The sequence below is a fragment of the Phocoena sinus genome, chromosome 12 (genome assembly GCF_008692025.1).
Source record: "Phocoena sinus isolate mPhoSin1 chromosome 12, mPhoSin1.pri, whole genome shotgun sequence".
NCBI classification, from domain to species: domain Eukaryota; kingdom Metazoa; phylum Chordata; class Mammalia; order Artiodactyla; family Phocoenidae; genus Phocoena; species Phocoena sinus.
The window spans coordinates 47633916-47647084 of NC_045774.1; the positions used below are offsets into that span (position 1 = coordinate 47633916).

Below are 13169 nucleotides of genomic sequence, written 5' to 3' on the forward strand. Positions count from 1 at the left end.
TCCCCATGGTGAGCCACAGCCACCACTCCCCCCGCCTCTGCAGGAGACCCTCCAACACTAGCAGGTAGATCTGGTTCAGTCTCCCCCAGGGTCACTGCCCCTTACCCTGGGTCCCAAAGCGCATACTACTTTGTGTGTGCCCTCCAAGAGTGGAGTGTCTGTTTCCCCCAGTCCTGTCGAAGTCCTGCAATCAAATCCCACTAGCCTTCAAAGTCTGATTCTCGAGGAATTCCTCCTCCTGTTGCCAGACCCCCAGGTTGGGAAGACTGACGTGGGGCTCAGAACCTTCACTCCAGTGGGTGGACTTCTGTGGTATAAGTGTTCTCCAGTCTGTGAGCCACCCACCCAGCAGTTACAGGATTTGTTTTACTATGACTGCGCCCCTCCTACCATCTCACTGAGGCTTCTCCTTTGTCTTTGGATGTGGGGTATCTTTTTTTGGTGAGTTCCAGTGTCTTCCTGTCGATGATTGTCCAGCAACTAGTTGTGATTCTGGTGTTCTCACAAGAGGGAGTGATAGCACGTCCTTCTACTCCGCCATCTTGGTTCCTTTCCCACAAAAGTACTCCTAGCTCATTTTTATTACCTTTAAAAGGTTTTTTTTTTTTTTTTTTTTTTGTGGTACGCGGGCCTCTCACTGTTGTGGCCTCTCCTGTTGCAGAGCACAGGCTCTGGACGCGCAGGCTCAGCAGCCATGGCTCATAGGCCCAGCCGCTCCGCGGCATGTGGGATCTTCCTGGACCAGGACATGAACCCGTGTCCCCTGCATCGGCAGGCAGACCCTCAACCACTGCGCCACCAGGGAAGCCCAAAAGGATATTATTTTAAAGTCATCTGATCACCATCTCATTCTTTGACTATTTTAGCTTCCTTTCCATCCCTGTCTTCCTCTCCATCCCTACTTCCACCACTATCCTTGCTGACATCAAAATCCAGATGGATGAGTCCACCAGCTCTCAGACCTCCGGTTCCTTGAACTTCTCCTGTCCAACAAGCTTTTCCTCCCATCCACCTCTGTAATCCCTAGTATGACCAGACCCAGATCTTGTCATCACTAAGAATGCCTCTCCCAAATCCCAGTATCAAGCACCTCCCTCCCTGAGCACCACCTCTTATCTCACTTACTCTAAAAGGCACACTCCACCAATTCTCTAGCCATGGCAAAACCTCCTCCATCTCGTTTGCCGTTCCTTCCTTAAGCTAAAATTATCAGTATAATCATTCTTTGGAAACACCCTTTACTTCCATACTTACCTCTTCCCCTATTGTACTCACCTGAGAATTCTAATCCCTTAACCCTGTAAACCCAAGTACCCTCAGCATCGTGGCCACACCAGAGAAGCCAATATGACTGGTGGGAAACCCACCTCCCCTTCTGTCAGTCTGGCTGGTGAATTTGCTTCATGCTTTGCTGAAAATTAGGAACAAAGAGAGGATAATTCCCCTCATCTTCCCTCCCCAAAGCTACCAGTCTACCTGCATGTGTATCTACACTTCTACCTTCCTACCTATTATAATTAGTGAAACGTCCCTTCTCCTGCCAAAGTTTACTCCCTCCACCTATGCTCTGAATCCCATCCTTCCTCTGCTCAAAAACATGGTTGCTGGGTTTCACTCCCAAACTGTGCCCTCTCTCTTCTGTTTTGCCCAATTCTTACTCTTTACTGAGTCATTACTGCCAACACAGAAACATACTCTAGTGTCTCCTACCTTTTAAAAATTAAAAAGAAGAACAACCCTGCTCACATCCCCTCTAATCTCTGCCCCATTACTCTGCTTCACAGCAAAACATCTCAAGAGTCATTTACAGTTGCTGTTTCCACCTTCCAGCCACCTGCTGACTACTGTACTCAACCCACTCCAAGTGGGATTCCATGTCCCTTCACTGAGACTGTTTTTGTCCAAGTCATTAGCGACCTCAACATAGCCAAAACCATGGTTGTTTCTCTCTCCTCAGCTTTATTAGCCCTGCCACTAATTACCCTTCCCTCTATTTTTAAACACTTGGAGCTCCTGTCCTGGGTTCTCCAATACCCCACTCATCTGATTCTTCTCCTTCCTCCGTGGCCATTTCTTCTCAGCCAACTTTGATAGCTTCGCCTCTGCATGTCCACTACATGGTAAATATTTTATGCTCTGCAGGCCACATAAAACTGTTCTCCCTTATTCTTCTTTGTTTGGTTTGGCTTGATGTTTTTTAGAACTCTTTAAAAATGTAAAAAATATTCCTAGTGGGGAGCTATATAAAAATAGGCCTCAGACCACACTTGGCCCTGGGCCATGTTGGTCCCTGCTCTGGATAATGAATGGCTCAGTGCTCAGTCCTGGGCCCTTTTTTCTACTTATACTCTCTCCCTAGTTGATCGCAATGAATCCCATGACTTTAAAGAACAATTAGATGCATGATTCCACAATGTGTACCTCTAGCTCTGAGACCTCCACTGAGTTCCAAGCTTCTATATCCAAATGCATACTTGACGTTTTCAAGTAAGAACTCAGTGTGGTATGTAGCTAAATCACAGTTTCATCTACCACTTAGGTGTGTAATAGGCATATCAAACTTAACATATTCTGAATAACTCCCTCTTCCCTAGTTTTACCTAGCTCAGTAACTGGCACAATCCAATTGCTCAAATCAAAATTCTGGAGTCCTTCTTGATTTCTCCTTTCCCCTCACTCCCATTTCAACAAGACCTGTTGGCCCTACCTCCAAACCGAATGCTGATTTCTGACCACTACCCTCTTCTCTGCTGCTACTCTTGAGTATGGGTCCAAGTCTCCTCATCTCCAGTATGGACTTCTGAAAGAGCCTCCTACTGATTCATTTGCCTCCACACCTGCCCCTCAAGATCCATTCTCTACGCAGCAGCAGAACAATCCTTTAAAAACATAATCAGATAACATTGTTTATCCCACACAAAACCTCCAGTGATACTTAAAGTAAGAAACAAACTCATGCTACATGGCCCATGAGGCCCTAAGTGACCTTACTCTGGCTCACCTCTCTGACCTCATACCCACTCTCTCCCTCCTCACTACACTTCAGCGCACTCCTGTTCATACACTCCAACTCCTCCCTGTTTTTCAAACATACCATACTTTTTCTTGCCTCAGGACTTTTGCACCTGATATCCCCAGATCTTCAAATGGCTAGTGTCCTTGTGAACATTCAGTCCAAGTAGCTCTCTTGCCCTCAGTCACTCTCTAACCCATCGTACCTGTTATCTTTTTTTTTTTTGCGGTATGCGGGCCTGTCACTGTTGTGGCCTCTCCCGTTGCAGAGCACAGGCTCCGGACGCGCAGGCTCAGCAGCCATGGCTCACAGGCCCAGCCGCTCCGCGGCATGTGGGATCCTCCCGGACCGGGGCACGAACCTGTGTCCCCTGCATCGGCAGGCGGACTCTCAACCAGTGTGCCACCAGGGAAGCCCCGTACCTGTTATCTTTTATTCAAAATATTTTTTATTCCCTGAAATTAGCTTGTTCATTTATTTAATCACTTGTTTTATTTATTACTGTATATTCCCACTAGATTGTAAATTCCTTGAGAGTAGAGACTGTGTTCATAGCTATGTGTTCTATATCCTGAAAGAGTACCTGGCACATAGTGGGTACACAATGAATATTTGTTGAGCAAATTAATGAGTAAAGGTAGAATATCCATGGTATTTTTTCTGCTTATACAACTAAAAACTTTTTTTTCACAGTCTTGTTCCCCAGATGACCAACGAAATGGACTACACCCTTAATGCTGTAGTTATAACATAAACCCTATGTGCTAGGGACTATGCTACATTCTGGGAGTATAAAAATAAATTAAACATAGTCCCTGCCTTCTAAGATTATATAATCTGGTGGGTGGAATAATAATGTGAAATCATAACAGTTGTGTGGCACGTGGATAATTGAAATATGTGGCAACACAGCTCACCCTAGAGAGGTTAGAGATGGCTTCATAAAGGAAGTGGTATCTGAGCTGAATTTGGAAGGATGAGTATAACTTTTCCAGGTGGATCAGACAGAAAATAAAGAGAAGTTACTCCAGACAGAGAAAATATGTGAAAAGGCACAGGTGCCAGAAAAAATTACAGAGCATGAAAACAACAATTAGTCAAGTTTGGACCATGGGATGCGGTTGGGTGGGAAGTGGTAAGAAATGATGAAATTAGTAAGAGGAGGAGTCAGTTGCTGAAGCCTCGCTTAGGAATTGGATTTGTTCATGCAAAGCAAGTGGCTGATTTTGAGAAGGGAAATAATATGATCAGATTTGCTTAATAGAAAGTTCACCATTCCTGCAGGGTGGTGGAGAATGGATCAGAAGACTAAAAGGCTGGGTTCAGAGAAAGGAGTTAGATGGCTCAGACAGGAAAGGCCTGAGTCTAGCCCCTAGGAACACCAGCTTTGAAAGTCTTCTGCCTGGCCAGAGAAATAGGAGACCAGGAGAGAGCAGCATCACAGAAACTGGGGGAAAAGAGGGTTTTAAGGCAGAGACTGTGACCAACACTGTCACAAACCAGAGACAGATCTGGTAAATACAGGAAAGTGTCTAATGGACCTGGCAGTATGGGGTCTGACATTGGGAACCTTGGGGCAAGAACCATTTCTGTAGTGAGCACTTCATCAACACAAGAGAAGAAGCTGTAGGGGAAGCTAGAGTCAAGTAATTGTTTGTTTGTTAGTAGGAACTTAAGCATATTTATATCTGAGAAGAGCCAATAGCTAGGGAGCAAGAAAACAGAAAACAGGGGCACTGAGAAAATAGGGGAGCATGCCTTGTACAGAACAGGAACACTTTTCATCTTAAAATATGAGGAAGATGTAGCTATAAGTAAGTGTATAGGGTTGGCTGGGGAGGGAGCTGGGGGTGGTAGCAAAGAGTTGGGGAAACTCCTGGTTGTCGGTGTTGGAGGCTCTTAGGGGCTATCAAAAAATGGTACCCCTTTCAGCACCCAAGTTCTAAACAAGTTGAAAAATAAACAGTAAATATTACGACCAAGAATATCACCTTTATTTCAGCTAAACTGAGGGTGTGGCTTCTTAAGAGATCTCTTAGCCAAGTGGGATTGCTGATACTCAATCCCAGAATTAGGCAGGTCTGCCCAAGGAGACCGGCAACACCGCAGGGTTCCTGGGGCAGGGAGGGGCTTCTCCCCAGGACAGCTTTTGCTGTGTGCAGGAGCACAGGGAAACTCAGCTTTCTGCTAGCTGCTTGCTCCCAAGAGCAGAAGGGTGGAGTTGAGCAGGCTCTGTATAGTTATCCCCTAAATTGACCAAGCAAATAAACCACTCCTCCTCTCAGGGCAGAATAAGGAAAAGGTGGAAAGGCCTGTAGTTCCACTAATTGAGCTGCCTTCATAGGGAAGGAATATCGCATTGGGAGCTGGAAAAAAGTGTTCCCACTAACAGTTAGCTTATGTCTTCTAAATAAAAAAGAAAATAAAGTGACCTGATGAGAATCGGAAAGGGGTGGGAGAAGGAATTATTATTGGCTTTGGAATGGTGACAGTGTTTAGAGTCACTATGAGAGTGACCGGGAGAGAGAATTCTTTTCAGCGTTGAGGGCCCAGCCAAGGCTGAAAGTCATAGGTTTGCAGCAGCATCCTGTGCGTGGTCTTTAGCTAAGATCATAGGTCTACTGTTGAATTGAAAATTAAGAGAGGTCATGTTACAACGTGAGTGTCAGGGAGAGTAGTCAGCAAAAGAAATACAGCTGAGAGGTCAGATAAGATGAGAACTGAGTGATACCCAGTAGGTTTAGTAACTCAGAAATCATTAAGTGAATTTCTGTGTTGGTGGAGTATTGAGGTAAAATCCAGACTGGAATAGGTCAAAAGCGTGAATTTAAAGGTGATGAGATAGAGATAGCATGCATAAACACTTTTTTTTGGGGGGGGTGTCTATTTTGCTATGAAAGGGATAAAAAAGTAGGGTAATAACATTAGGGAGAAGTGTGGACAATGGAGGGTTTCTGTTTAGTTTTCTTTTCGGACGAGAGATGGCAGAGCATGTCTGAATTGTAGGGAAGCAATCAGTAGAGAAGGAGTTGAAGATGCAAGTAGATAAATATCTATGTATGACCTTTTAGACTCTTGTAGATCTGTTCTGAAACTTACTGAACTCCATAGTAAGGAGGAATAGAGATTATCTTTGGTGCTCCCTGGGAAGAATATTTTAAGTCCCTCTAAATTCAATTCTTTTTTAAATATTTTTAGAATGCATCAGGGATTTATGCTGAAATAGATGGAGCCAAAAATGAACTACAAAGAAAACTATCCAACCTAAGCAACCTCAGTCATGATTTAGTTCAGGAAGCTGTTGACCATGCACAGAACCTTCAACAAGAGGCTGATGAATTGAGCAGGTAATATCCTGGTTTTAGAAATGCAAACATCTTTATAGGCTGAGTAACTTATTTTTATTCAGTTTCACATGACAGGGTTGCTGGGATACAGTGTTAGCAGTTTGGTTTTAGAGTTGGGTTTGCTTATTTGTTTTTCTGTTTGTTGGTTGGTCAGTCTGAGAGACAATTATTGTTTATTGCAGTTGCTTTGGGGAGACAGTTTTTCAATTTTAAAAAATCTGTCAGATTAGAGATCTGTGTTGTGGGAGGGGTAGTTCTGTTCCACATTATTGATAAGATAACCTAACACATTTTAGTTATAGGGATATAACTGCTGCCCAAAATAGTATCAAGTAAATCAGATCCTTCTGCAAGGTCTAATTCTGCCATCATCACCTATTTATTTCAGAGACAGCATTAGCTTTCCACACCCAAGTGTCTTAAGTAAAGCTGGTTGGAAGGTGGCAATACGAGGGACTTGTGGCAGATACTCCAACCATTCCCCAGTGCCCAGCAGGAACTATTTGATTTCAGCACCTGTTAAGAGAAAAATCAATTGATAATTTTCCTCGCAGTATCTAGAAGAGAGTCCTAAGCACTCATTTAATGTTAATTGAAATGTACTAAAAGACTGGCATTGAATTCATGACCCTGAAAAAATAGGTAGATAATGAGATCATTATAGAGAAAGATTGCAAGTCTGGCAATTAGAAACAAGGATCGTGAAGGTCATGAATAAAATAAGACCCAGTATTCACTTCTGTTCAAAACTTAAATCACCTTTCTTTCCTGATTGCCAAGGGCAGGGGTGGGAGTGGGGATGGAGAGATCATGGGTAAAACCTTGGTGTGTGAGATGGTGTTGTATCCAGCTCAGTGTCATGCTCCCAGGGAATGTGCTTCTGATCAAGCCAATAAAATGGAACTTGGAGAAAATACTAGTTTTGGTAACAACTGTATTGGTAGATTATTATTTTTGAGATTAATTCTGTGGCCCTCTTCGTTGTTCTTTTGTCATTTAGTAACTACATCCCATTGAATGGGATCCCAACACAGACCTTCTCAACCCTGCAGCAAACAGTGTTCCAGCTAGAACTTCTAAGGAAGTTACCCCATGCTTTACATGAAACATAATCAGAAATATCAATCACCCTGAAGTCCCTTTTTTATGTTTAGCATATCTCTGACTACATATATTCAGGAAAACATCCAAATTTATAGACGTCTTCACTTCAAAATGTGAATATTCTTCAGCATCTTTCTGGTGTACCCAGTGGTTTGCATGTTTTGCCTCAAACAGAGATAAACATAATTCATCAAGAAGCTTCCATTTCAAAAGCACATCTTTATTTTCTATATTGATGTAGTACCTGTTTTGTGCCTAGTAATGAAAACAAAGTAATAAAGGCTTTTTGTTTCAAGCTCTTTGATATATCTGCTCACCACTCTAGCCAGCAAAATTTTTAAGTATTAATAAATATTGGTAACATTTTATACCTTTTATCCCTTTCTTTTAAAACTTCCTCAAGTTTTACTCTCTGTGCCATTTCTGAGAACAGGGGGTTGTGGGGAGATTTAAGTAGCAGGCATTTGGATCAGAATTTCCTCTGCAGAGCAGGGCTGCGTTATGACCTTCATGGGCCATAAAAAAATTTTTTTAATTATATGTCATTACTACATTGGTATAAAGGCTAATGTAATCATTATTGTTATCCTCATTTTTTTCTTCTGATTTTAAAAAAGTTAACATGAAAGCATCTTTTTGGGCCCCTGAATGGTTGTCAGCCCTACTGCAGAGGAGCCAGAATGATGGTGAACTCCGACAAAAAAGAAGAAAGTTGCCAAGGAAATAAAGAGGAAGTTCCTCTGAGCCTAAGCCGGTGTACAGGGACTGAAACTGGTTGGAGGAGGCTGAGAAACAATTGGCTGAGCTCAGTAGGTCAGGGTGGTGTGAAGAGAGGAGCCAGTGTAGGATCTGCAGTGTCATGTACTGCATCACAGAGAATCTTCTGAGAAGTTACTGATGAATAAAGTGATACTAGTCATAAATTTCTAGAAATGGGAAAACAGTATGGAACTGGTGGAGTTAAGACTGAATAAAATTAAGACAAAGGATTTAGGATGAGCTGCAGAAGAGGGGGCTGGAGTTTGTATTATAGAGGAAGAAGTGTTTGTCAATAATATGAATTATTGTGTGGATACACTTACAGTTTGAAATTTCCATTTAGGAAATGGTTTAGGTATAATAAATCCTGAGATTTACTGCATGCCAGGCATGGAACCAAGCATTACGCATATTTTATCCCTGTTAGACCTCATATGAATCCTCTGAGGCACATACTGTTATCAACCTCTACGTGAGGGTGTCCAGTGCATCATGGGTATCAGTAAATGTTAGAGGAACCTTACAGGGGCCAGAAGGGACAAAGGCAGAGAATATGGTGTCAGGGCAGGGGTGGTTGTGAGATGAGGCTGTGCACTTAAGCGGGGGCAGCTGGGCCTCAGGAGTGAGACCTTAACCATGTTTGCCCTGGGCAAGCTATGCACCCTTCCTCAGAGCCTCAGCAACTTTTATGGAAAAAAGGAATAACAATATCAACTTCATGGGTGTGGTAAGATTTAGACACATAATATATGGCACGGGGCTAGCCCAGTATCTGTACATGATGCTCAATATGTGTTATAACCTTTCTTAAAGAAAAATGTGATCTGTTATATAAAAGAAGGAAAAAAGATTGAATAGAGTGAAACCAACTAATATTTAACACCAGCTGAGGTTATGCACCCTCTCCAAGGGCCTTAGTTTCTTTGCCAGGGAGGAAATAACAATGCTGATTCGGGTAAGCAGCAGGTGGGGATGATTGTGGGTTCATTCTTCTGCCTGACTTCACCACGTAAACAAACTCTTGAGTAAAGAGGTGCAGCCGCTGTTTTTAAATCAGCATTTTCTTTCCCTGAGGCTACTGCCAGGCAGGCAGTTGCCAAGGAACCAAAACAAGGTGAAGCCTTGAGGGAACCAAAAGTAGAGGAATGCAAAGAAAATGTGCCCTTAGGAAAGGCAGCTCGGGAAAACCTTGCCCAGCCAGGTACTTTAAATAACAGGAAGGAAGTACCTTTGGTCCCAGAAGTGCTCCAATCAGGCCCTTAAAATGGCCCTATTTCCCAAGGAGGTAAGAAGGAGAAATAATGCCACGTTTGTTTATTAACAGGAATTTGCACAGTTCAGATGTGAATGGGCTGGTACAGAAGGCTTTGGACGCTTCAAATGTCTATGAAAATATTGCCAATTATGTTAGTGAAGCCAACGAAATGGCAGAACAGGCTTTGAACATCACTGATCGAATTTATGATGTGAGTATTCCCTTACTTTAACATTCATTTATATGTTGCCTTTTCCTGGCTTATGACTTTTCTGTTTCCTAATGTCATCTGTTGAGCTTCCAATGTAATACAAATGGCAGAAAGGGCAGGAAAACTAAGAAAAGACCATTTTATTTATGTTATGAATGTTTTCAGTAATGCAGGTTCTTCAAGATGTGTCATACTCCAATCAGCAAATGCCAATGTCTTTGACAGCTTTTTTAAACCAAAGTCCCTGCGTAAAAAATATTTAAGACTAGTTCCTGCTGATAGAAAAGATACTTTATGCATACATTCAGATTTCCTCAACTCAAAAATTGTTTATTGAACAGCTTTTTCATGACAAGCACTTTGGTGGGCCCTTGGCCAAGCACTATTCCAAGTTCACTGAATTTTCCTCAAAAGCCATTTATCTTGAAAATGTCAAGGATATTATTTTCTCATGTTCACATTTGACCTTGATTGTGAGCTGTGAAAATGAAGCTGTATGTATCTTGCTTGGTGTTTAGCAGATAAACTGTATCATTTAAATCCTAGAACGATGAAAAGTTGATTTCTTCTGCCGTCATTCTTACTCTCTCCATCCAATTTCCTTGTAGGCTGTGAGTGGGATTGATACGCAAATCATTTACCATAAAGATGAGAGTGAGAACCTCCTCAGTCAAGCCAGAGAGCTGCAAGCAAGGGCAAATTCTAGTAAATATTTTCTCTTTCCTGTCTTCTGATTTATAGCTGCTTCCCTCCTTTCACACAGTGTTTCTGCATATAAACAGAGGTTTCAAAATGCTAGGATTAAAGAATAAATTATATTTCATCTGAATAATAAAAAAGCAAGTATTAGATATTTTCAAATAAATTGTGGTTTAAAAAAATTCCATGTAGTAAAATTACATGGAAACATATAGTTACCCAATATATAGTGGATATTCTTGCTAATCAAAAAGGCTAATTAATAGAAACCTACCATGAATGCCAATTTTCAAGGAGATAGTACCATAAAATACACTTTAACCCTAAAATTATACTGCACATAATGTAACCTTCCTTGAACAATTCAGAAGGCTCTTTACAATTTTACCATGAAGGGATGGGTCAGCACTGTGAGAGTCAGGAGGACAGGGTACCACAAAGCCATCTGGTTTTTTGCACTTTCTTGTAGTTTGTGTTATACAAGGTTGCTGTATTTAGGACAAGCCTAATGACCATATGGAAGAAAGCACTTCCAAAGGTTGGTATCTGCACCTGCTAAATCAAGCACATCCCAGAGTGGGAGAGGCAGGAAAAAATAAAAGTGAAATCATTTCAGTTAGTTTTGAATCTTATGAGTTACTCTTGAAAACAATCAAAGAATTTTACTAAATCTTACTCATCTCTGAGGTAATGAGCTCATTCCTGAGGATATTAGAGCATTGACTAATGAGGTTGGAAATCCATTATCTAGCTAACTTCTACCACCTAAAAACAAAGACCAAGTTTGAAAATTTCATGTGATTTTATCAAAGCAATTAACCTGCAGTCTAACTGTACATTTTCTCTCTTTTTTAAATGTAGAGCCATTATATAGAGAACATAAATGCATTTGTTTTTCATATGCAGACTATTTAACTATTTAATTACCATAAAGCAGCTATTATCTGAGTAAACAGACAATAAAAATGCTGTTTCTTCATTCTAATTAATTCATTATACAAGTTTAGTCTTAAACATGCTCTTTAGAAAAGAATTAGAATGTTAGCAGTAAAGAATTAGAATACTTATATTAAAATATTTTTGGATAAATGTTGTCATATGTATGTATTGCTTTTGTTTGTCAAGACCAGAGTATGTGGGTCTTCACAATGCAGTGACTTAAATACTTTATTCTCCTTGATAATTTGCAAAGTATTTTCTCAATCCTGTCATTACTGATTTGTTGAACCTCATGAAAGCAATTTTTCTATTCTGATAATGCTGTCTCTTCAAAGTTCCATATTTTATGTGTAGAGAAATCTCTCTGCTTTGGTCTCTTTGAATATTTTTCAGATCTGGTCACCTATTTCATGATCTTGTTTGGTTAAATCCCTTCATATGTTTATTTGCCAAAGGGACACTGATGGGGAGTTAGGACTGTGTGGATCAGAACTTGCCTCCCTTTAGAAAATATGCATGTTTGGGGCTTCCCTGGTGGCGCAGTGGTTGGGGGTCCGCCTGCCGATGCAGGGGACACGGGTTCATGCCCCGGTCCGGGAGGATCCCACATGCTGCGGAGCGGCTGGGCCCGTGAGCCATGGCCGCTGGGCCTGCGCGTCTGGAGCCTGTGCTCAGCGGCGAGAGAAGCCACAACGGTGAGAGGCCTGCGTACCGCCAAAAAAAAAAAAAAAAATTCAGTTATAAAATATGCATGTTTGTAATATAAATTCAGGTTTTCAAATTGAACCATATTTCATCTGTTGAGTTACACTGTAATTTCAGATTACTGTTAATTCATTTCCAGATGAATTTCAATGATCAGTAATCTTTATTTACCAGATTTCCTTTTTTACATTATCTATATCAAATAGCCATCTGTAATAAACTCAGGAAGCTGCTGTCTTTTAAAATCTTCTACTGAATTAATTGGTAAAATGAAAAATGTCTATGTAAGACAGTGGGTTCCAAATAGGACAGACTTTTTATGAAGCATTTCTTCTTATAAACATCCAGCCCCAAATAGACTCCCTTTCTCCTATTTTATCAAAAACTCCAAATACAGTTAAATATATTCTTTCTCAGTATATCAGCAAGTGTTTTTTGCAGTAACAAGACCCAAAAGGAAGAGCTGAATAGATTGCTTGTATTACAATATTCAAAAATTGAAACTAAAAGAGGAAGAGAGGGTGCAAAACAACAACAAAGTATGTTTAAGACCCTCCTTGAATTCTGGGAAATTTTTGGCACTACCCAGAGGAAACAAGAAAGAAATGCTTGTACTTTGGTTACATTGTACTTGGTACAAGTACATTGACAGGATCAACTAAGCATCACCCATATATACCCATTATGTACATGTATGGGGAAAAGATAAGTGAACAATAAACCAAGCACACCAAGACTGTATAATTGAAAAAAGACAGTACACCATGGGAGGGTATATATTTGCAAGCCCATTGGAGAGAAAGAAAAGAAGGGGAAGTGAAGAAATTATTTTTTTGTTTGTCAAGATACATACATTTCCTGATGCTTTGGAAGTAAACAAAGCATGAAACAAGAATTCTTGGGAAAGTTGATCCTTCAGTTCAGGTGACAAGATATTACATCATGACTTTTTTAGATTTGTGCCAAGGTAGCCCCAGTTAGGGTCTATGCTACAAGTACATTTTCAAGAATAATTTTTTAAGAAAAAGACTAATTATCAAAACTGATGCAAGAATGAATAGAAAATCTGATAGAACTGTATGTATATACATGTGTATAATAAATCTAACCAGTAATTAAGCCCTCCCACAAAGAAAT

General features: G+C 40.9%; 1 protein-coding gene across 5 annotated transcripts in view; it reads left to right on the forward strand.

The window, feature by feature from the left end:
* The window catches only part of LAMA4 (laminin subunit alpha 4), a 151153-nt gene that overhangs the window by 96983 nt on the left and 41001 nt on the right, over window positions 1-13169 (forward strand). For all 5 annotated transcript variants that reach the window (XM_032650950.1, XM_032650949.1, XM_032650953.1 and 2 more), the window contains exons 14-16: window positions 6212-6360; window positions 9548-9689; window positions 10298-10394. In XM_032650950.1, the coding sequence (XP_032506841.1) occupies window positions 6212-6360; window positions 9548-9689; window positions 10298-10394 (388 nt within the window). The remainder of the gene's footprint in view (window positions 1-6211; window positions 6361-9547; window positions 9690-10297; window positions 10395-13169) is intronic.